Here is a 26,582-nt window from a genome sequence, read left to right as displayed (position 1 = left end):
ACAGACACTATTAAGAAAGAAAGAAAAACCTACAGAATGGAAAATAATATTCACAAATGTCTAAGAAAAAGAATATGCAAATAACACCACAATAAGATATCACTTCATAGTCACTAAGATGGCTATAACTTATGAGAAAGAAAGAAGAAAATAAAAAAAGAGAAGATAACAAGTATTAACAAAGATGTGGGGAAAGTTGAGCCTTTCCTTAGTAGACTGGTGGGAATATAACATAATAGAGCCACTATGAAAACAGTTTGGCAGTTCCTCAAAAAGTAATTATTTGCAAATATTTTGGATTCTCACACTTATTTTCAGGTAAGAGCCAAAAGTGAAGCCGAAAGAGAGAAAAATAATGTGGGGCTGAGAAAAGCATTTGAAGAAACAATGACCAAAATTTCTGAAACTTGACAATAGGTAAACCTAGAAATTTAAGAAGCTGTGAGAATCCCAAACAGATAAACCCAAAGAAACCCATGCCAAGACATGTCACAATTAAAACTGTGAAAAGTAAAGAAAAAGGGAAAATGATTGAAAGCAGCTAGAGGTATGATGTATTACCTTTAGAATTACAATGATTCAAATTATACTGTATTTTCCAAAGAAACTATGGAGACCAGGAGAAACCAAGATGGCGGCATAGGTAAACACCAGAAATTGCTGCCTCGCACAACCACTTCAAAAATACAACGAAAAGTCAAAACAGACATCATCCAGGACCACAGGAAGGCTGGCTGAGTGGAAATTCTACAACTAGAAGGAAAGAGAAAAGCACACTGAGACTCAGAGGAGGTGCGGAAGTAAAGTGCAGAGGAACGGAGGCGCACGTGGAAAGGGCTGGCAACTGAGGATGCAGCGCACGTGGAAAGGGCTGGCAGCTGAGGACACGGTTGTCTTTTTCAATCGGGAGGGAGTCTCAAGCTCCTGACTGCTCTGAACTCCAGTTCTGGGCGAGTCTATGGGGACCCAGACTCATACGGGGAGAAACTGAACTGTCTGGCATCAGTTAGAACTCTAGGGCAGCTTTCTCTCAGAGGTGCTTGCAGTGATTACTGGGACACTGAGAAGAGGGGCCTCTTAGGGCAGGACTGAGGAGCAGCCATAGCTGTTTGCTCTGCCCTGTTGATCCCCTGAGACCCCGCCCCACCCAAGCTGTGTGCAGAGGCTTTTGCATATGAAAGGCCTGGCCCTTTGCAATCTAAAATTACCTGACAAATTGCAGCTGGATCAGAGAAACCCAGAACATCCAAAAGAAGGCCTAAGGCCCCACAGCAGCTTGCATTGCTTCACAGCTGGGCTCCTACTGGGTAGCCTCAGGCAGAGGCTAAATTAGCACCTCCTTAGAAATCCAAGAGCCAGTGTACCCAGTGGTCAGAGTTGGACCATCCAGATTACAACTCCTCAGATCCATAAGGGACACACTCAGGGGGCAGACTCAGTGAGCACCAAAGCCCCACTGAAGCAAGTCTTGGCCCATAAGGGTGTCTCCAGCACAGAAGTTCTCCCACTGCACACACAGCTGATTCTCACAGCCAATTGGCCTGGAGGTCAATTCCTCCCAGTGATACCTACAACAATCAAGGCTTAACTACAACAAGACTGTGCACAAAGCCCACAAAGGGGTGCACTGAGAGTGTCTACCTCCAGTAATTGGGGAGGCTGACCCAGTGGGCCCTATAGGACACCTACCACACAAAGCCACTCTATCAACACAGGGAAGCAGCCAAAATGCGGAGACAAAAAAACATGTCACAAATGACAGAAATGGAGGAAAGCAAACGACTGGATATAGAGTTCAAAACCACACTTTTAAGGTTTTTCAAGAATTTTCTAGAAACCGCCGATAAATTTAGGAAGACCCTCAATAAGTCTAGTGAGACCGCCGATAAATTTAGTGAGACCCTCAAGAAATCTAGCGAGACCCTCGAGGATATGAAAAAGGACCAACTAGAAATTAAGCATACAATGACTGAAATAAAGAATATTATACAGAGTTCCAACAGCAGACTAGAGGATCACAAGAATCAAGTCAAAGATTTGAAATACAAAGAAGCAAAAAATACCCAACCGGAAAAGCAAAAAGCAAAAAGAATCCAAAAATATGAAGATAGTGTAAGGAGCCTCTGGGACAACTTCAAGCGTACCAACATCCGAATTATGGGGGTGTCAGAAGAAGAGAGAGAGCAAGATATTGAAAACTTATTTGAAGAAATAATGACAGAAAACTTCCCCTACCTGGTGAAAGAAATAGACTTACAAGTCCAGGAAGCACAGAGAACCCCAAACAAAAGGAATCCAAAGAGGACCACACCAAGACACATCATAATTAAAATGCCAAGAGCAAAAGACAAGAGAGAATCTTAAAAGCAGCAAGAGAAAGACAGTCAGTTACCTACAAGGGAGTACCCATACAACTGTCAGCTGATTTCTCAACAGAAACGATGCAGGCCAGAAGGGAGTGGCAAGAAATATTCAAAGTGATGAATGGCAAGAACCTACAACCAAGATTACTTTACCCAGCAAAGCGATCATTCAGAATTGAAGGTCAGAGAAAGAGCTTCACAGATAAGAAAAAGCTAAAGGAGTTCATCACCACCAAACCAGTATTATATGAAATACTGGTTTTTTCTACTTTTAAAAAAATTTATTGAATTTATTGGGGTGACATCGGTTAATAAAATTATATAGGTTTCAAGTATGCAATTCTATAATACATTATCTTTATATTATATTGTGTTGTGTTCACCACCCAAAGTCAAGTCTCCTTCTGTCACCATTTATCCCTCTCTTTCTTTTTCTACCTACCCCAACCTCCTTTCCCTCATAATCACCATACTGCTATCAGTGTCTATGAATTGTTTTGTTTTTATTTTGCTTAATCCCTTCACCATTTTTAATATAACTCTAACAAAAGTATTAAATGTATAGAATCTACATTATAAAACTATAAAGCAGGGGTCCTCAAACTTTTTAAACAGGGGGCCAGTTCACTGTCCCTCAGACCGTTGGAGGGCCGGACTATAGTTTAAAAAAAAACTATGAACAAATTCCTATGCACACAGTGGCGGCAAAAAAACCCGGCAGGCCGGATAAATGTTTTTGGCGGGCCGCATGTGGCCCGCGGGCCGTAGTTTGAGGACCCCTGCTATAAAGCATTGATAACAGGAATCTCAGTAAATTAAGAAACAAACCATATGCATGGAATAGAAGACTCAACATAGTTAATACGTCAATTCTCTACAAGCTGATCAATAGATTTAGCACAATTCAAATCAAGATTCCTACATTATTTTGGTAGCTACAGCTATTTTTCCTTACCTATTTTTGTAGTTAAAACTTATATAAAAAAGGAAAGAAAAGCCATAACAATTTTAAAAAAGAATAAAGCTATTTGACTCACACTAAGTTTAAGACTCCTCAGAAAGCTACAGTAATCAAGACAATGTCGTATTCACTAAAGTTTAGGGATTCAGATGAATGGAAAAATATAGAATTTGCAATAGGCTGACAGAAAATATATTCAGTTAATATTTGACAGTTACAAAGGCAATTCATTAGAGAAAAGGTAGTCTTTTCAAAAGTGATGTTCATACTACCTGGACAAAAATTTGCAAAAAATATAAAATAAACTTCAACCTGTAATTTATAACTTATACAAATATTAGCTCAAAATGGATCACAGAGCTAAATATAAAACTTTTCAAAGAAAACGTGGGTCATGAAAATAGTTATTAAACGGCCCCTGTGAGGTTGAAACGGCCCCGGTGAGCTCGGGACGGCCCCGGTGAGGTTGAAACGGCCCCCGCGAAGTAGGGACAGCCCCGGTGAGGTTGAAACGGCCCCTGTGAGGTCGGGATGGCCCCTGTGAGGTCAGGACGACCCTGGTGAGGCTCAGACGGCCCTGGTGAGGTTGAGACTACTCCAGTGAGGTTGGGACAGACAAAGGGGACCAGTATAGACTGATGAACAGGAGTAGATACAGAGGCAGAGCAACATTGAACAGACTGTCAAACTACAGTGGGAAGTCTTGGGAGGGTTTGGGGGGGGGGGATTAAGAGATCAACCGAAGGACTTATATGCATGCATATAAGATTAACCAATGGACACAAGACACGGGGCGGGGGCGGGGGGGCGGTGGGTAGGGGCCGGGGGAATGTCAAGGGGGGGAAAAAAGGAGACATATGTAATACTCTTTGTAATAATTTAAGAAATAAAAATTATTTTTAAAAAAATTAAAAATAAATAAATAAATAAATAAATAAAAGAAAATAGTTATTAGATATGACATCAAAGCTATGATCCATAAAATAAAAAAAATATTAAGCTGAGCATTAAAATTGAAACTTTTGTCATGTAAAAGACACTGTTAAGAGAATGAAAAGGTAATCTATAGAGTGGGAGAAAATACTTGCAAATCACATATTTGATTAATGACTTATATTAAGACTATATAAAAAACAATGGTCATTTAATTGATTTAATAACTATTAGCTCTTAATGGCAAAAATTTTGAACAGAAACTCATAAAAAAGATATAAAGACAGCACATAAGCACGTGAAAAATTATCAATACCATTAGCCATTAGGGAAATGCAAATTAATATCACAATGAGATACCAATGCACTAAAAAAATAATGACAAAGCTAAATGCTGATAAGGATTAGAGCAACTTGACCCATATGCATCCTGGTGGAAATGATAAATGGTATACCCATTCTGGAAAACAGTTTGGCAGTTTCTTATAGTTGTACATGCACTGACCATATACCAGTAACGCAACTAAGAGTATTTCCCTTAAAGAGTCAAAAAGTTATTCTCATGCAAAAACCCATATACAGCAGGTCTATTCATAATTGAAAAAAACACACAAAAAAAACATGAAAAGACCCAAATGTTCTCCAGGAAATAAATAAATCCACTGTAGAACATCCATACAACAGAATACCATTTATCAATAAAAAGGAACAAACTGGATGAACCAATATGAATGAATCTCAAAGGCATTTTGCTGAGTGAAAGAAGCCAGGCTCAAAAAGGTAACGCTTATATAATCCCATGCATATGACATTCTGAAAAAAGGCAAAGCTATATGAGGAAGAATAATTCAGTGGTTGCCAGGAGTTAGGGACTTGACTACAAAAAGGCAGAAAAAGGAAATTTTTTTTGAAATAATGGAACTAGTTTGTATCCTGATAGTGGTGTTACTCAAATCTATTGGATAAATATAAATATAAATAATATAAATATAAATATATACACTGTTATAACTCATAAAACTATATGCTAAAAAATTCACCTACTATATATAAATTTTTAAAAAGCAAATAAATTCTTTCCTCATTATAAACAAATTTTAATGAATAAAATATTTACATTTGTAAGTCTTGTTTCACTACAAGACTTTTAGTTTTATTTTAACATCATATTTTATTTGAACATTTAATACTGAACATGTTTCCAAGGACGTTCCTTGAGATTAGAAAGTGTGTCTAAAACTCTCATTTCATTCACATAGCACAGTACCTGTCACAGAGCAATAGCTCAAATACACTGTTAACTAAATGTTTCACAAAATAACTCAACCCTCCCCCTACAAAGCGCTACTATATGATTTAAAGTTTATATCAGTTATTTATCATTCTTTAAAGTTTATTAATCCAAATTTCACTATGTTTAACTAAGTTAATACTTATATTTACAAATGGCTATCACAAATGAATTTAAACAGATTTCAGGAAGGAAAAATTCCACACTTTTAGTAATGACTCTTAACATTTAATTCAAAGAGCTACCTGTAACATACACACATTGCTGAATGAACAGAATGTTCTAAGAAGTTCTCTAACTTCCTTAAACAGGCATTATTTTTTCTTTAGTTCTATTTCATTAATTAATAAAATAAATCCCAAATAATCCCCACTTATAGCTAAACTCTGTCTGAAATTTTCTTGAATAGACTAGATCTTGCAACTAAGTAGGCCAGGTCTTCTCACCTAATTCACTTTGTCCAAAATTAACTTTCATTTATGTAGACAAAAAGAACACTAAAGATTACCAGAGAAAATATTGATATGTACTACAATATGGGTAAACATTAGGAAAACATTATGCTGAGTGAAAAGAGGCTAGTCACAAAGGAACAGAAGTTGTATATTTTCATTTATATGAAATGTACAGCATAGGCAAATCTATAGACACAGAAAGTAGATTAGTGGTTATGTCGGGCTGGTGGGTGGAGGGACACATATTCACAAATGTGAGTGGAAGAATTGGGGAGGTCACAGCTAAGTGGTGTTGGGATTTTAGGGGGGCTTAATTAAAATCTTCTAAAATTTATTGTGATGCACAACTCTTCTAATATACTAAAAGTTATTGAACTATTCACTTTATATAGTGAATTATATGTCTTGTGAATTATATCTCAATAGAGCTATTAAAATTATCAAGGAATATTTCTGGGACAAATCTATAAAATTATTTTCAAGATAAGAGACTATTATTAGCATTGAAAAAATAGCACTCATAGAGTATAGTACACTTTAAGAGGTAATTGGAAGTATACATTTAAATCTGATATGATCATTTGCTCAAATGTTTACAATTACACAGAGAAGGTAGTAATCTAAAGTTACATGTGCTATTATATAGTATATAAGATTTTGATTATAGCTAATTCAATATTTAATTAAATTATTCCACACGTAATGCTATGTTCTAGTAATCTAAAAAACATCCAGGCTTTCCCCAAAACTGCATGGTCTGAATATCAAAAATTAACTCTAAATGAGAAAATAGTTAAGTAGCAAAAGAACTAATTATATTGTTCCATCTCCTTTTTGTTTCAAAAAAAAGAAAGTGCTTTTTTTTTTCCAAGCTGAATATAATAGCCTGTGAATTATAAGATCAAGGAAGCAAACTGTATGTTTTTATAAATATGAGAATCCTTCATCAAGTTTTATATTTAAGGCAGCTAAAAGACCTATGTGAGGGATCAGCATTAAGCCCAAAGGACAGGCAGTGCACAGCAAGAAAGCAAGCAATTCCCTAGTGTCTTTTGCAGGTCACTACCAAGGACCATGTTAGCAGATACATACCAGACCCTTAACAGGCAGTTCTGCTGCTACCAGTAATTAGCTTAGACAGCTCTGGCTCCAAGAGTAGCAGCAAGGCTACACCATAATGAGCTCAACTGGGATTAGCAGGACAGGGCAGGGAACCAAGAGAGCTCAGGCATTCTGCACTGCGTATGTATCTGGGAGATCAAACAAGGATGGCTGGCTAGGTTATCCCCTCTCCACCTCATTCCAAAAATGAAGCACAGCAGTGTCTAAAATACAGGCTAATGAAGAGCGACACCTCCAACAGATGAGAGCCACATTAATTAACACAATCCCTAGATCATATTATACAGTTGCAGCTAGAGCTAGCTAATGTGCAACTTGTTATTGCATTATACATATATATTTTACAAACTAGTCCTTTTTAAAAATTTCATTGGCATAATAAAAGATGATTTCATTTCCAAATTTTCTAAGGTACTTCTCTCAGGGCCTTTAAATCACAAAACTTTCTCCCAAATGTTTATCTAAGCCCATATTGTTAAAAAAGAAACTCACTTTTGAATCATTAGCTCCTGGTTTTCCCTTTTGAAATAGGCCAGTTCATTCCATACAGCATCGGAATCTTCTTGTCGAAGTTGTTGGGGATCTGCTCTCTTTATTTTAAAAATAGGACTGAAATCAGAAAAGTAAAGTTGCTTTCTTCCTTCACATGTTCAAAGTGCAATAAAAATCCATATAAATATTCCCTAAATTTAAAAAATATCTATTGACCAAACATCTAATTCAAGCTCACTATTTATGGAATGAATTCCCTAAAACCTAAGTACATAGAAATTAAAATCCTGTATCATAATTTCCTAAAAAGTTAAACTGTTACTGTGGAAAGTAAACTTTCAAGCAGGAACATGATATTCTATTTTTCTCATTCATTCCACTAGTAATAAAACATACATTGTAAGATTGTCAGTTTCTAAAAAAGGCTATAGTCAATCAAGCTGTTATCAGTGAACATGGGAGAAAGTAGTTTTCACACTTCTAGTGACTACTAAAAAGTCAAGTGAGCATCTAAATTGTTTTATCACTGCTTTACTGACAAATTGTTTTATCACTGCTTTACTGACAAACTGTTTTATCACTGCATTTTCCATTCTTCAAAGGAAGAAAATTAGATATGACAATTAGATCTACAAAACATGCCAAATGCCCTTTATGTTTTCATTTTCTATACATAAACTCTTCGTTTTTATTTTGTAAAAGTGCTGTACTAGCCAATTTAGAAATAGTATTTCTCTATTGAATAGACCAATGTGTACCATCAACATTGCCCTAAAGGATCCATCTCAAAAGATGAAAGGGTAGTAGATTTTCTGTACACATTCAGTCCTTTGCCCTTTGTTGATACTGTTAACAAGAGTGTCACAACTAACCAACAACTGAACACCTGTTCAAGAGCAATTGAACTGAGACCTCCAATTCATTCAGATAAGCTGCAGAACAAACTGATGAATAGTAAAGATTTTCAAATTACATACTAAGTTGAATTAGTTTTAAGATAGTTAACTATATATGTGTGAATTTCATATTTCTCTTGTCTTTCAATTAAAATTTAAATACTTTTTGAGTAATAAATATTGTAACACCAATATTTTATTTATTTAAAGTAGTTTTCAATCAAATAAATATGAACAATTTTTGCTTTAAGTTATAGCATTTATTAAGCTACACTAATGAAGTAAAGATTTATATAAGAATTCATAATTACTTATGCTAATGATTTCTGCAAATGATAGAAAAACCTGTAGTTATTGCTAGCATATTTTCTGTTTTCATTTATTATATTCTTTATTTAAAAATTCACAATAAAGATTTGACTAACAAATAATTTCTTTAAAATCAAACAAAAGCCATTAAAACACTTATATGATGCTACTCCATTCCATTTAATATTTAGGGAAATGCCTTTATGAGCTATGTAACTCACATGCCACTGCCTTCTTCCCACTGTTTTAATTGCTCTTTTACTGCCCTGTAGTTGGTCTGTAACATCTGTAGCCTTTCCTTGCGTTTTTCATGGGCATCTCTTAGCTCATCATTTTCTTGGCTCTATTGAACACAAAAAAGCAAGCACACAAGTCTGAAGTAAGTATTAGTATAACGTTACACATAAAAGGTTTCCTATCAAAATATGAAATTTAAAAGAAAATAGTATATAAATATGAATGAATTTATACTTATGTAGTTTAAGAAGAAAAACATTCCTAAAGTCACAGGATTGCTTGATAAATTTGACTTTCATTGATTTTTTAAAGCTGATGAAGTAATTTCAAATATTTGCTATCAAATTAGTTTTCTTTTCCTTGTTGTTAATACATACAAATATTTATTGAGCCAATCTTATAGAGGTTTTATTTTTATTTTTCAACAAAAGGATTTATCCATATATTAACCTGATTAGTTTGTTAATTATAAGTGCACATATAATTTATGTAAGTGACTTTAAGTAAGACCATTCTTCAGCCCATGTATTCATGATTAGTCTGTTATAAGGCACAATAATTACACAAGAGGAAGAAAATCAGTTTGGACCTATGCTAGGAGGAGTGCAGTTTAGCCTTTTGGGTTGTACCATGAAGATGGGAAAGCTGAATTTAGTACTCTTGAAGAGGTCATGAAATAGACAAACCAAACATTACTCGGTTAAACAATTGTCTTAAATAAAGCACACACAATAAATCTTTATTTTTAGATATAACCACAAAATGAACTTATAAAGGCCAATTTTTCAATTCAGAGGATATATTTGTATTACTTATGAACTGTGTTTCTCAAAGTAAAGTAAGAAAATTCTTGAGTTTTTTTACCCTTGAGAATTTCACATTTGTTTTTTAAACTCTCATATTTCTGTATGAAGGAACTTGTATACTTATTTAGTGAGGTTAAGAGGTACTCTCTAATAGTATAGTGAGGTTAGATGAGCAGGCACATGGCAGTCAGAAAGATATGAATTCCATTCCTGAAGCTTTCTCCTGTTAGTTGCATGCATAATCTTAAGAACACTATATAAATTAATACAATTTCTTTCTCTGTAAAATATACAAAGACAGAGATCTAAATTATGACGACTAAATTAAACAAGCACTGTGATTGCCCTACAGAGGCACAAAGCACAACTCAGCTTCCTTAACGCTCTTATCATTTGGAAGCCAAATTCACTGTTTCCTTGACTATCTATCTCCCTTATCAATAGTAAGATTAAATATAGAGTTTGCATTATTTTATTGAATTCTAATGATCTCAATAGTATAGCTATTTTGTCATTCTACTTTTAATAAATGTCTACAAGGATAACTTTAGTAATTCTATTAAGTAGTTATTAGGAAGTATTTGAGTCCTTTGTGTACCAAGTACCAAAAAGTAACTGGTTTATATCATAGTTAAAAATCCCGGCTCCTGAATTCATTTTTGTTCATTTCAACCTAAGAACCATATATTAAGAGCCTAAATACAGGGTGTTAAGTGCTGATAAGAGTTCAAGTCCTTTAGCCTCACACCACTCTGCCCATCCCCCCCATGGGGCTTCACCACATTATTCTCTTTGTCCAGGGGCTATGCATATATGCATATATATTCTTTGGTTGTTCTCTTCTAGTCCTCCCCAAACTCCTCCCCTCTGAGATCTGTCAGTCTGTTCCATTTATCCATGCCCCTGGTCCTATTTTGTTTGTTAGTTTATTTTGCTCTTTAGATTCCACATATAAGTGAGATCATGTGATAGCTGTCTTTCTCTGACTGGTTTATTTTGCTTAGCACAATAATCTCCAGGTCTATTCATGCTATCGCAAGGGGTTAAGACTTCCTTTTTTTCACTAGTATAACCAAGTAGTATTCCATTGTGTAAATGTACCACAGCTCTTTTATCCTAGAATGTTTATATAAGTCTTATGAAATTATTAAAATCTAAGCTATTTAAAATGAAATCAAGTTAGAGATTGATAAATCAATTTCATGGACATAATATATAATAATTATTTTAACTAAAGTTTCATCCATTAATTTGTGCTTTGATAATGCTAATATTCAACTGTAATACATGGGTTAAATTAGTCCTAGAGACTATTGTTCTTTTAGTCTACTTCAAAATAGACAGTAAAGTCCTGGCCAGGTAGTTCGGTTGGTTGGAGCATTGTCCCATACACCAAAAGGTTGCAGGTTCGATTCCCAGTCAGGGCACATACCTAGGTTGCAGGTTCAATCCCGGGTCAGGGAGCATATGGGAAGCAACCAATCGATGTTTCTCTCTCACACTGATGTTTTTCTTTCTTGCTCTCTTTCTCTCAAAAATCAATAAACACATCCTTAGGTGAGGGTTAAAAATGTTATATAAATATAACCTAGCTAGCTAGCTAGCTAGACAGAAAGATAGATTATATATATTCCAAATAAAAGTTTTCTTATTTTACTACAAGAATAGATATATATCAGCCAAAAGTTATATATCTCAAAAGAAATGTTTATAAAGAATAATCAATTTTTTTATAATATTCTAAAAATACAGGTTAACTGTAGTTTGGATTATGATTATTTAGGTCCCATTTGACTTATAATAGCTTAAGTCAAAACAATTGCAATTCAGTTGGGAATTATTATCCCCAAAGTTCTTAAAACAAAATCAAGTATAAGGAATAAAAAATATATGTAACATCACTAATTACTATATTTTCCTAAGAGGACACACAAAAATATGCAATGGACAGTCACTGAATTAGATCCACTTATTAGATAATTCAATAAAACATTTACTGAATACCTATTATGTATTTTGCAATTAAACTAGCTAAAATAGAGGCTCTAACTTCTATATTTAACTTATATGTACAAACAAATCTAAATAACTAAAAAATTAGAAAATAGGAAAGTTGTATAAACTGACTTTCTTCAATGATATATGCAATTCTACTTTGAGTTCATAAGAACAGAATGATTCTTAATCTAGTCTTCTAGTTGGACAAAGGCTCCTTGACAGGCATAAGACAAACTAAGAGTATAAACACTGTTAATGAAACATTGGCTCAGTCTTCAGGGAATAAAGTATTCCATTGATGTTTAATTTCAGCAGAATGTATAAAGCTCATAAATATGAGAGTATTAAAAATAAGACATAAACTGTAATCAGAGGTCATATTGATGTTATTAAATGGCAGAGAACAGTGCTAATGGAATCAAGTTGGCAAATGCATGATAGTAGAGAAAGATTCATGGCATTAGTGATCTCAAGGATAGTATGAATTTCATAAAGCTCTGATGCATTGCTTTCCAAATTATACTTTGTAAGTTGTTAGTTCACTACATTCATGAAGTCAGGATTTGAAAATGGATGAGATTTTTGTGATAGGTTTCATTTCTTCCATTACTGTTGGCTCTTTTATTACAACACTGGTCACCCATCTTGAAAACTTGTACAACTAGCCACAAAAGAAAGCTGAGCAAGAGAATGTGTTAATATTTTTACAAAACTCAAAACTAGTATTAAAATAATATGCATGACTTATGGCTGATCTAGTACCTACCATCATTTCAATGTATCAAAGTGCATATATGTAAATTAAAAAGCACCCTGGGCCTTAGAATTCCTTTACAATACAGGTTTTGTTTACCCACTTCTTTTGTTATATGCACTTGATTACAGTACCCATTTTATGCAATTCTTTTACTCCTTTAAAATAAGAAATCCTTCCCTACTAAATGATAACATGCAAAAAAATATTGCTCCCATTTTTTGCCTTATCTTGCAAATCTGTGACAGAAAACATGCATTTGAAATTCATGATTATCATACATGAACTTGAAAAAGGAATATAGAAAAAGTAGAAATGAAAAATAAATTGTCTGAAAATCAATGTTACTTTGAAAAATAAACTTGAGGCCTTATGCAAGAGAGCTGTTATTAGATAAAATAAATGAAGAAATAAATTAGTAGAATGCTCCTGAGACTTTCTGAAATAAGAAATTCAAGAAGTGGAAGAAAATAGCTCTAAAAATGTCTGAATTGTTCTATTCCTTCCTGCCAAAGACAAGGGTCTATCAAAGACTCACAGAATGCTGGGGGAAAATGAGTGGAGATTCTCTACTACTAAATGGGATATTTTATATGCCAACTTCATTGCCTAGATATTGGGTTAATCATTATTTTTGGGTGTATCTGTGAGGGTACTTATGTATGAAATTAACATTTAAACTAGCAGAGTAAAAAATCAGATTGCTCTGCCCGGTTGGCATGGCTCAGTGGTTGAGCATCAACCTATGAACCAGGAGGTCATGGTTCCATTCCCCGGTTGTGGGCTCGATCCCCAGTGTGAGGCGTGCAGGAGGCAGCCAATCAATGGTTCTCTCTCATCATTGATGTTTCTCTCTGTGTGTCCCTCACCCTCCCTTCCTCTCTGAAATCAATAAAAATATATATTTTTTAAAAAGCAGATTGCCCTTTGCAATGTGATGGGCTTCATCCAATCTATTGAAGGCCTGAATAGAATAAAAGGCTGAGTAAGAAAGACTTCTTTCTCTATGCCTGACTGTCTTTGAGCTGGGACAAAGAGCTCCTGCCCTCAGACTCAAACTTGGACCGAGACTGGAACTTACACCATCATCTCTCCTGGTTCTCAGGCCTTTGGACAAGGCCGGACCTATTCCATTGGCTTTCCCAGAACTTAATGACTGTAGATCTTGGACTTCTCAGACTTCATAATAACATGAGCCAACTCTTTATAGTAAATCAATCTCTCTCTCTCTCTCTCTCTCTCTCTCTCTCTCATAATGATGTCTATTTCAGGAAGATTAAAGGGTTATAGTCTATTGGTTTTGATTCTCTGTAGAATCCAGATTAATATAGGATAGAAGCCGTGGTATGTGAATTTCAAGAACTATGCAAAAGGAGGAAAATGATAAACTTGACTTCCTAAACATGCCCATAATATCCTGTAATACCCAAATGTTGACACTGAAACGCTATATTTATCTAATCATTTAGCATGTTCTTATCTAGAGAAAGGATCTTAGTAATAGAAAGTCATCTTTTCTCCTATTGTACAGGTGACTAGCACTTTGCTTGGCTAACTGCATTGCTTCATAAGTTCTGGAGTAAACAGATAAATAGGCAAATAACTCCAGGCATACAAATTTAAGTAGGCTAACTGCTAACAATCTGAGGTCATAATATGATCATTTTATTTTGGGTAGAAACAATAGATAATAATTTCCCTTTATTTGAGAACTAACAGTTTAACTCTGAATAAATAGAAATTAACACAATGTTTAGTGAAAAGGCAAAAAAAATAGTAATTGTAGCCATGGTTAACTATACCTCTACTAGTAAACCATATTTTGTTCTAGACTATATATAATGTAAGTCAAACCTCCTTCTCCCTAAGAGTAATCTATATTATATGACAAAGAATCTAAGCTTTAAATATATTAGACTAATCATGTGTAAGTTGGGCTTGTCATAGAATATCATAAAACTATTTAAGAATCAATTAAGTGGAAAATCTCAAATAGTGCAGGCCTTCAGGTAGTTGTAAATGAAGAATGACAAGATTAACCACATTAAAATCTCAGAAAAATAAAAGCCCTCAGTATAACATTGGTTCAATATGCACAACCAACTTCTGCTGAGAAATAGAATTCAGAGTATAACTTGGAAAGAATAAACTCTCAAAGATAAGCTGAAAGGTATATACTTCTTAAACACTGGTAGAATGCCAATTCTAATGTCATATATTCTAAAACAAATTCAACTGAAATGGAAAAAATAATGTATATTTATTTACCATTTTGACTATGTAATTTTTCTGTAAAGGACACTAAGTGGCCTGAGCTAGCTTGTATTTATATTCCTGTGTAAGTTGGGCTTGTCATAGAATAAATTAAAACTCACCAGTCTTTTTGTTTATCCTATCAAATAAAGAGGGAATATGCTAATTGACCCTCACACCATCGCAAAGATGGCGTCACCCACAGCCAATAAGGAGGGAATATGCTAATTGACTACCCCGCCCTCAAAGATGGTGGCGCCCACAGCCACACAATGGTGGTGCCCAGTCTCCTCAGCCCCCCAGCTGCCTAGGGCCGGCCCGAGGAGCAGGCAAGCCTCGGATGGTGGCTGCCCAGCCGCCCAGGGCCACCCGAGGCTCAGGTAACCAGGGCAGGCCGAGGCTTGTGCTGCCGGCAGTGGCAGCAGCAGAGGTGTGATGGGGGCATCACCTTCCCCTGATTGCCGGGTTGCCTCCTGCCCGTAAGGGCTCCTGGACTGTGAGAGGCAGCAGGCCGAGCTGAGGGACCCCCCTCCAGTGCATGAATTTTCATGCACTGGGCCTCTAGTCATATATAAAAAAAACAAAAGAAATTGCTTTTTAGTTGTTAAAATTCTATTTTTTTCCTCTGAGAAACTATAATAAATGTATTTCCAATATTAAGCCAAAATATTCCCCAATAATTTTAAAGTGATAGTTTTCAAACAGCAATTTTTTATTACTTTATGATCCTCATAAATCTTAAAACAAGACCAACAGATTACACATTTTTATACATATATTTAAATTCAGGAAAGATAAAGGATAAGCAGTAGTTTGTGAAATGAATGTTTACTTTCTCTATCTTTACCTTTGTAAGGTTATTACTAAAGGAATGATTTAATGTTCACCTTTAGTTGTAGTGCCTTCTCTAAGTTTTCAATCTTTCTTTCAGCTTTTCTCAGCTTCTTTAGCTCCTCTGAGTCTGTGAAAGAGCTCTTTGGGGACAAAGACCTTGAACGTTTCACAGGTGGTTCCTCGAGAATAAAACAAGGACATGGTTGAACTAGTTGGAACACTGGATTATGAAAGACATGCAAAATTAAAGAACACGTAATTTTGAATACTAATAATGAATTATAAAAAAATCCTGCATGGAATACCAGAGAAATAACAAGCCGAATTACCACAGTGCTACTGCTAAAGGTTTCTCTGTGACTCGTTAATGAGAATATTCATTTACATTTACATTGTTTCTTTCAGAATAATGATGTCCCATTAGGGAAGACTAAAGGGTTATAGACTCAGAAATGCAAGAAATCTCATTACAAAGGAGGGGATAGAGGCTGGTCTAATTGCTCTATAAGGGTCCAAGGTTACACTTGATAGGACAACCAGAAACAAGAGGGAAAGGATTTTTCCCCCTTTGAAATAGTTTAACACACTGTGAAGTTGAAGGAACAATATGCTTGAGGAATATAAATACAACAGACAGTAGATCTTATACTGTAATGACCATATGGTCATTAACTATAATGTGGCTAACTAGAGACATGAATGTGTGTTTATATTATGTACAGCTTCATATACCAATCTGGAGAAGGAATATGTAAAAGCAACTATTAAGCTGAGCAACATATTGTTCATACTTACTGAATATCCTTATGAAAGAAAAAAATTTTGTTAAAAATATGCCTCTTGTTTTCTTGACTTTTTTAAAAGCAATGAAACAGCAAGTCAATGCATTTTTTAAACTTCAGCAATAAAGCAAGTAACCAAATTAGGTCCTGTAATGTTTTCTTTCAATTTTAGGAATGTCTTATTTCACTTAAATAATGCTCAATGCCATGAAAGTACTCCAAAATTGCAAGAAACATAAAATACAGTTATGCTTAAATAAAAAAGTACATATATCATACATATACATAAAGCTCATTCTTCTGAAAATTACAAACATTAGAGAAAATAAATAAAAGTACCACAGAAACATGGATCTAATTTTAAATGCTTTCTTTATTCAGATAATTTGTTCCATTCAGGAAAAACTGAAAAGAACCAAAAACAATTATCTTAAAATCATGGCTTACTACTTAATAAAAACATTATTTTCTATTGCTAAACTAACAAGTATAAGAAAAATATGTCTAAAACTTATTTTTAGGGAAATGTTACTTCAATTTTGTCTAGAAATAACATATTTACAATGTGATATGAAGTTTTAATATTAGTCAATGTTCAAAGAATTTTTTGCATCATAACAGGAATATATAATGAATACTACAAAAAGGGAAACCTGAGACATTAATAGACAACAAACATGCTACAAAAATTGTTTATTTTTCACTATTGCTATGCCATTAAATCTCAGTACTTATAACTGTACATATTAATGTTAAATTCCATTTAATATTTTATATTCCACATGGGCAGTATTTAAATATAATTGAATAAAAAAATTAAGATATCTATTTCTTATAATTAAAATTAGAATATTGAATTAGTGACTATACCACTTTAAAATTATTATGCAGATAATGTATCTAATTAATGCATTTAGCTAATCTATAGATAAATTAATATATGAACATTAATTTACTGCAAAACAGGAATAATAAGACTAATATATTTCATTAATTAAAGTAGGAATATATATTCAGTCTTTAAAAAGGGAAAACATTCTTTTCTCAATTATTTTATTGAATGTTTGGCACATAATATTTTTTAAAAGCAGAGAAGTAAATGTGCCTGTTTGTTTCTTAACTTTATTGCTTGCACTGCCAACTTCATTCTGACAAATTCACAAAAATGACAAAAATGTCCCTACCTTTTGTTTCCCTTCAACACTTGTCCAGAGGCTCTTTTCTGAGGAACCCTGGTTGATCAATCTGTTCTCTGACAGTTTTTCATTTGCTATTTTCAGTCTCTCCTGTAAATACTCAATTTCAGACTTCTGTGACACCATTAAGGTTTCCAAACTCGATAAAGATGGCCGTTGAAATACCTATTTTTAAAAAGCGTATTTGCAAATAAAAGTACAGCTTATATTACTCACATATATGCAAATATTTAAATATGTGTCATATTTACTCAAAGAATAAAAATTTCATTTCAATAATAAACTGTAAACTAGCACTAGCTTAACTTCTATCATTCTACAAAATAACCAAGAGTCTGTATAAACATGTTCATAATTAATATTGTCATACAGACTTGCAAGAGAAGAAATTCAAAGCATGGTTTCATGATACACACCATTGACTTATAAATTATTTCAATTTTATGATTATACACATATGTAGTTCCTCATGAAATAATCAACCCACCATCTGATCATCAAGAGTTATGCAATACCATGGGATCTAAAACTGGGAAAAAGAAACGAATAGTACTATAGGCCTAATTAGCTTTTAATGCATTATCATTTAATAATAACAATTCAAAGAACTCTGATAATTTTAAAAGTTAATGTAGTTTACAGTATTCTCTTTTGAAATTTATTCTTATGTCAGATCAACTGCTAATGGTAAGCACCACATTTTAACAACAGAAATCATAGAAACATTAAGCTTGAAGAAACCTGTTTACGAAAACTAGCATTCTGCAAAATTCTATTGCCATCCTAACTTAATATGCTTGAAACATTAAAATCCATGCATATGTGCTATTTCAAATTAACAACTTCATTTACAAAAATAAAATATAATAACTCTTAGTGAAAACAGTTTTTGTTCATTTCAAGCAAAGTCAAATCTTATGATTCTAGTATTAATAATATGGATCGAGAAGCCCTGAAAATAATTTAAATATATATATATATATATATATATATATATATATATATATATATATATATAAAATCTCCCCATGTTTCCTAAATGATATTCTTAAAGACTATGAGAAAAATATATATGTCTAACTTTTCTGAACCAAGAATGAGAAATATTACCCTTTTCTGGTTTTGACTACTTTTTTCTTTTTTTAGGGGATTGGCAAAATTTTCCTAATTCTAAGCTGTAATTTTTATAATTAGTGGTAGCACCTATCTGTGATTTATACTATTATATTTCCTTCATATATAAATTACCTGATTTGTTTCCCAACCTTTATTCTATCATACTACTAAACTTTTTCCTCAGTGTTGTTCATATATTGTACCTTTACCACACTTAAAATATAGTAAAAATTTATTCTATTAACTTGCTTTGAACATAAAATTAAAACACTTTAAGGCTTTCCTTCCAAACTCTAAAGGACTTTGCCTAATTCGTTCATCGCCCTTTTAATAATTGTATGACTTTGATTTCTTTTATTTTTTTCTTCCTATTATGTAACCCAATATATAATGTTTATAAACTATATCATTTTTAGATTGTTTTAAATGTTTTCCTTTTTTAATTTATTGGGATGACACTGGTTAACAAAATTATAAAGGCTTCAGGTGCACAATTCCACAACACATCATTGGTACACTGTATTGTATGTTCACCACCCCAAGTGAAGTCTCTGTCCATCACCATTTGTCCCCACTATAGCCTCCTCTACCTACCATACCCACTTTTCCCCCCAGTAATTATATCCTTTGATCAGGATGCCAATCTAAACAATATTCAAAGACTGCCTGCTCTTGTCCAGGTTTCATTAAAAAAAAATATAAAGAATATATCAAATATCCCATCATTTCCAAAGAAATTTTAATGGTTCAAGATCAAACAAAAATTTAAAATGAAAGAGGAAAATATAACTTAATTTATTGGTATATCCAATAAGCAGTCCTGTGTTTTTTTAATAACTGAGTTTTCTAAGTCATCATTAAATTAAAATGCAATTGATACAAGTGCAAAAACATAAATATTCATTTAGGAAGCTGCAATGATAAATAATTCAAATAGTCATGAAGACATTAAAAATGCTCCATCAGTAGATATTGTCACTATAACAGTAAAAGATTTCATACTTAGGTAGCATTCCTTCAAAAGACCTCAATAACCAATAACAGAACTTTAAAATTAAAAAAAACTATTAAAGAAGCAATTAATCATTTTGAGTTTATTTTTGTGTATGGTGTAAGTTGGTGGTCTAGTTTCATTTTTTTTGCATGTATTTCTCCAATTTTCCCAGCACCATTTGTTGAAGAGACTGTCTTGACTCCATTGTATGCTCTTGCCTAACTTTGTCAAATATTAATTGAGCATAATGGCTTGGGTCGATTTCTGAGGACTCTGTTCTGTTCCAGTGATCTATATATCTGTTCTTGTATCAGTACCAGGCTGTTTTGATTACAGTAGTCTTATAGTATAACTTGATATCCGGTATTGTAATCCCTCCAATGCTGGGGATATTTGGGGTCTTTTTTGGTTCCATATAAATTTTTGGACTGTCTGTTCTAGATCTGTGAAATATGCCATTGGTAATAGGAATTGCATTGAATCTATAGATTGCTTTGCGTAGTATGGATATTTTAATGATGTTAATTCTATCAGTCCATGGGCACGGTACTTTCTTTCACTTGTTTAGATCTTCCTTTTTTCAACATCCTGTAGTTTTCTAAGTACAAGTCTTTTACCTCTTTGGTTAAGTTTACTCTTAGGTATCTTAATTTTTTTGTTGCTATGGTAAATGGGATTGTTTGTTTAGTTTCTCTGAGATTTCATTATTGGTGTATAAAAATGCCATCAATTTCTGTGTATTAATTTTGTATCCTGCTACATTGCCAAATTCCTTTATTAAATTTGGTAGCTTTTTGGTGGAGTCTTTTGATTTTCCTATGCACAATATCATGTCATCTATGAATAATGACAGTTTTACTTCCTCCTTTCCAATTTGGATGCCTTATATGTTTTCTTCTTATCTGATCACTGTGGCTAGCACTTTCAGTACTATGTTGAATAAGAGTGGTGAAAGTGGGCATCCCTGTCTTGTTTCTATTCTTAGGGGAAATGGTTTTAATTTTTGTCCTTTGAGTATGATGTTGGCTGTATATTTGTCATATATGGCCTTTATTATGTTGATATACCATATGATCCCTTTATTCCCACTCTTCTGAGTTTTTATAAAAAATGCATACTAGATTTTATAGAATTATTTTTCTATGTCTACTGATATGATTGTGATCTTTGTCTTTAAATTTGTTTATGTGATGTATCACATTTATTTATTTGTGAATATTGTACTAGTCTTGTATCCCTAGAATAAATCTTACTTGGTCATGCTGTATAATGTTTGTAATATATTGCTGGATCCGGTTTGCTAATATTTTGTTGAGGATTTTAGCATCTATGTTCATCAGAGATATTGCCTGTAATTCTAATCTCATATTGGATAAAAGACTTAAATGTAAGCCACGAAATCATAAAAATCCTCAAAGAAACTATAGGCAGCAAAATCACAGACATCTCTTGCAGCAATCTGTTTGCAGACACATCTCCTAGGGCAAAGCAAACTAAGAAGAAAATAAACAAATGGGGTTAATCAAAATGAAAGCATTTGCACAGCAAAAAACACACACACACACACAAAACACCATCAACAAATTGGAAAGGGAACCTACTGTATAGGAGAACATATTTGGCAATGATATATCTGATAAAGGAATAATATCCAAATTATATAAGGAACTCATACAACTTAACAAAAGGAAGAAAATCCAATTTAAAAAATGGGCAAAGGCCCTAAATTGACACTTTTCCAAAATAGAAATACAGCTGGCCAAGAGACATATGAAGAAATGCTCAAAGTCACTGATCATCAGAGATGCAAATTAAAACGACCATGAGGTATCACTTTACACTTGTCAGAATGGCTACTATCAACAAATCAACAAATGACAATTGCTGGCAAAGATGTGGAGAAAAGGGAACCCTAGTACACTGCTGGTAGGAGTGCAGACTGGTGAAGCCATTATGGAAAACAGTATGGAGTTTCCTCAAAAAATTAAATATAGAACTGCCATTTGACCCAGTAATCCCACGTCTAGGAATATATCCTAAGAGACCTAAAACACCCATCAAAAAGAATGTATGCACCCCTATATTCAAAGCAGCACAATTTACAATAGCTAAATCTGGAAACAGCCCAAGTGCCCATCAGTAGAAGTAGATGAGTGGATAAAAAAGCTGTGGTACATTTACACCATAGAATGCTATGCAGCAGTAAAAAAGAAGAATTTCTTACCCTTTCAGACAGCATGGAGGGACCTGAAGAGTATTATGCTAAGCTAAATAAGCAAGTCAGAGAAAGACAAATATCACATGATCTCACTCATATGTGCAATCTATGAACAAAATAAACTGATGAACAAAATAGATCCAGAGACATAGAAGCACAGAACAGACTGTGGAATGTCAGAGGGAAGGCAGGGTGGGAAGGAATCAATAAGGGTTTAATGGGAGAAAAAAATATTACATATGTAATACTTTATACAAAAAAGATTTAAAGAATAAAGTAACAATTAACACAAATTCACATAGGAGCCAGAAATATAAACAAACTAGAGGCCCAGCGCGCACGAAATCTTGCACAGTTAGGGTCCCTAGGCCCGGCCTGGCCTCCGTCGCATGGCCTCTGGTACCCTGTGATGCTACATGAAGCTCCCTGCCCCAGAATGCTCCGCAAACCCCGCGACTGCTCTGCGAGGCTCCCTCACCCTTCGACTGTTCCGTGAAGCTTGCTGCCACCCCGCGAAGCTCGCCACTGGATGCTCTGTGAAACTCCCCCCTCCCCCCACCCCGCGACTGCTTAGCAAAACTCTGAGGCCTCCCGGTGACTGCTCCACTAAGCTCAAAGCCACCCCACAAAGCAGCCCACCACCACCGCTCAACAGTCCCCAGTCCCACCCTGCCACCAGCACCCCCTCATGGAGAGCGGCTTGGGGGCGGAGGTTGGGGGGGAGGACCGAGAGGTGCTCCATGCACTTCATGGTGACTAGTCGCCCCTTTGGTTGTGACGGCACCTAGCTTCTATATATATATTAGGATAAGTAAAATCAACTGTGTTGATTTTGAAATTACAGCTTTAGAATTTGTGCAATAGACACTCTGTATAAATATTAAATATGTAAATATATTCTTTACTTCTATAAGGACACACACACACACACACACACATATATATATATATACACGTATATACGTATCCCAGTGTATTTTTTTAATGTGGTCTTTTCTCCCCCAACCCCCTCTCTCTCTGGCAGCACACCTTTGATCACTTTCCTAGATATACACGCAAAAGAAGTATTTCAGATTTCTCTTAACACAACCATTTTTTAAAGCATAAGTGAAATGTCAGATGACACTCAGCCATACTTTGAGTGAGTAGAAGGCAATTGGTGTCAGTAGTTATTCTGCTCCAGCCAACTGTTTGCATAGAGGAATGTGACCTACTACTCCCAGGTTTACTAATTTTTCAAAAGAAGCTAGGAATTTGGATTTCTAAGGGAAATCTCCTAATTTTAAAATATTGGCCAGATCAATTTATGATTACTGTATTTGAAGAACATGGTGGTGAGAGTATAAACTGCTACAAATTTCAAGGGAAATTTTAAAATATGCATCAACGCAAATGAAAATGTATCAAGTATTTAATTTAGCATTCTAATCAATGCTGAGGGTTGATACAGAAAAATATAAATGATAAACAGTTAAGTGAAATAAGCAAGTCACCAAAGACTATATATAGTGTATAGAATAGATTCGGCAAATATGCATAGGAAAAAATGTTATAGTGTTATTTCTGAGAGAAGGGATTATATGTGAATTATTTGTTTTATATTTATCTGAATTTCCTTAAATTCTTTACAATGAACATGTCACTAAATGTTTTTAAAATGTAATTTTTTTTTCTGAAAATAAAAGGAATTAAAGTTTCATATTAAAAAAATAAATATATGACCTGGCTGGTGTGGCTCAGTTGGTTGAGGGCTTTCCCATACACCGAAAGGTTGCTGGTTCGATTCCCAGTCAGGGTACACACTCAGGTTGTGGGTTCAATCCCCAGTTGGTATATGTATAGGAGGCAATTGATCAATGTTTCTCTCTCACATGTATGTTCCTCTCTCTTTCTTTCTCTCTCCCTTCCTATCTCTCTAAAATCAATAAAATATTTAAAAATAGTAAGTATAAATAGGAAAAATATAAATGAAAGTCGCTCCATAATCTCATCTCTCAGAGTATACTAATGATAAATTTGGGATTGTTATTTAGACTTAAAAAAAAAAAAAAAAGAACCACCATTGTAATTATGCCTTTTAAACTCCTTTTTAAAAAATATATAATTTATTTTTAGCACAATTTTTATAATTACAGAAAAACTTAGTTCTCCTAAACTTCCCACTCTCACACACCCAATTTCCCCTATTATGCACCTCTAAAATTAATACAGTACATTAATAAACCAATATTCATACATTATTTTTAACTTAAGTCGATAGTTTATTATTTACCTAACCACCTTTTCTGTTCCAGGATCTGATCCATAATACCATAATACATTTAGTGTCAAGTCAGCACCTCTTAACTGTGACAATACTTATTTTTACATCAGTGACAGTTTTGAGTATGATTATTCAGGCATAATTTAGGATGCCCCAGCTATTATAATTTGTCTATATTTTTCTCATGGTTAGAATGAGCTTATAAGTTTTAGGGACGAAGATCACAGAAGTAAAGTGCCATTTTCATCATATCATATAAAAGGTGCATACTATCAACATAATTTGACTGTTGAGACTGACTTTGATCACCTGGCTAAAGTAGTGCCTGTCAGGTTACTCCATTGTTTAAGTGACTCTTTCGTGCCTCATCCATACAATACTCAATTAACCTGCTTTTTTTTATTGTCTAAAGTTTTACATATGTCTCCTTTTTCCCCGATTGATCTGATGAGTGGATTAACCTGCTTTTTAAACTTAATAATTATATGTATAACTATAATAAGTATAATAATACTGGTGGCCCAGCGCACGAATCCGTGCACCTTTGAAAGGAACTGTGGGCCGTGAGGCTGCAGTAGGCATAGGGGCAGGTCTTGCCCATCTTCCGCACCCCCACCTGGCTCCTCCTGCTGCGGCCCCTGGTTCCCTGTCTGCTGGCAGCCCTGCTCCCACCACTCCCAAGTGCTGACGGCGCTGGCGCTGAAGGCACGGAGCGACTGGGGCCAGCACCAGCAGCGGGTGTGAGTGGGGCCGCCGCCATCAGTGGGTGCAAGGGGCAGCTGCTGCCCCAATCACCTCTCAGGAGCGGGGGGAGGTAGAGAAGCCCTCCGAGACAATCGGGGCCAGCAGTCACTGTTCACACTCACTGATGGCACCGAGCGATCAGGATAGGTGGCAGGCACTGGCAACAGGTGTGAGTGGTGGCTCTGGCGCTGGCTGCAGGTGCAAGTGGGGCTATTGCCGGCAGCAGGTGCGAGAGGCGGCTGCCAGCCCCGATCTCCCCTCAGGAGCAGGGGGAGGTGGAGAAGCCCTGAGGGGCGATTGGGGCCAGCAGCCACCACTCACACCTGCTGACAGGGCCGAGTGATTGGGGCCAGCGTCAGGTGTTGACAGCAGGTGCAAGCACTGGGCAAGACCATGGCGCGCAGGAGCTAAGAATTTTCAGTAATCACCAGAGGCTTGCCCTGATGACAGCAACGGGCGCCCTGCCTTGGTCTGACACCCCCACTCATCTGCTCCACCATCCCACCGCAGCCAACACCCACCATGTTCCATGCACGCCTCCTGGTGGTCAGCACACATCACAGCAACCGATTGTTCGGTTGTTCTGGTTGTTTTGCTGTTTGGTCTATTTGCATATTAGTCTTTAATTATATAGGATATCTGAGGATATATGTATACCATCATATATCTTTACTTATCCTTATCTTTTTTAAGTACTGTTTTTACAGGCTTAGTAAAACCAATCCTCCTGTCTATGGAAGTTTATTGTATCTGTTTGCCCTTAAAATCTTAGACTCTTTGAAAAGTTAACTCTTCTTGCTAAGAATTATTAATATTTTATAAATAAACTATTTTTTTCTAATATCAAAAGTCCTGTGCACTTTTCAGTTTACAGTATTGTTGGATAATGGTGTGGTGCTAGACCAGTGATGGCGAACCTATGACACACGTGTCAGAGGTGACACACGAACTCATTTTTTTGGTTGATTTTTCTTTGTTAAATGGCATTTAAATATATAAAGTAAATATCAAAAATATAAGTCTTTGTTTTACTATGGTTGCAAATATCAAAAAATTTCTATATGTGTCACGGCACCAGAGTTAAGTTAGGGTTTTTCAAAACGCTGACACGCTGAGCTCAAAAGGTTCGCCATCACTGTGCTAGACCATACTTAATCGGATGACAAATGATCAGTGAAGGAGGTGTTAAAATACCTCCAATTGGAACTAATCTCTTTAAACTGACCATTATTAAGGCATAATTACTTTTTCACATTGATCCTCATAAGTAATTTTGATCAAAAAGTCCTGTAGAAGATACAGAGTAGAAGGAGAGGGAACAAAAGACTTGAAGTGGTGTGCCAATTACTAGATATAAAAATTAAATATCCAGTCATGTTGCATTAAATTCAAGCAACATTGTATGGCATTAATACACTAGAAGCTGAGGAAATACTGCTTAATAAATAGAAAAAAATCAAAGCTATAACAGTTGCAAATAATTGAGTTCAATTGTTTTGTCTTACTAGTAATTTTTAATTAAATATATTAATTTGTTTCCTACTATAGTAAAATAATAATAAATA

At 34.8% G+C, this 26,582-nt stretch overlaps 1 protein-coding gene across 2 annotated transcripts in view; it reads right to left on the bottom strand.

The window, feature by feature from the left end:
- The window catches only part of CNTLN (centlein), a 253,134-nt gene that overhangs the window by 104,749 nt on the left and 121,803 nt on the right, over nt 1–26,582 (bottom strand). For both annotated transcript variants that reach the window (XM_070431720.1, XM_070431721.1), the window contains exons 9-12: nt 17,671–17,847; nt 15,758–15,883; nt 9,044–9,165; nt 7,618–7,734 (exon numbers count right to left, since the gene is read on the bottom strand). In XM_070431720.1, the coding sequence (XP_070287821.1) occupies nt 7,618–7,734; nt 9,044–9,165; nt 15,758–15,883; nt 17,671–17,847 (542 nt within the window). The remainder of the gene's footprint in view (nt 1–7,617; nt 7,735–9,043; nt 9,166–15,757; nt 15,884–17,670; nt 17,848–26,582) is intronic.

Source organism: Myotis yumanensis, unplaced genomic scaffold (assembly GCF_028538775.1).
Source record: "Myotis yumanensis isolate MYYU_CA2020_CCGP unplaced genomic scaffold, mMyoYum1.0.hap1 SCAF_12, whole genome shotgun sequence".
Taxonomy (NCBI): Eukaryota; Metazoa; Chordata; class Mammalia; order Chiroptera; family Vespertilionidae; genus Myotis; species Myotis yumanensis.
Note: the sequence above shows the minus strand (reverse complement) of the source record. Positions and strands in the feature narration are given on the sequence as shown.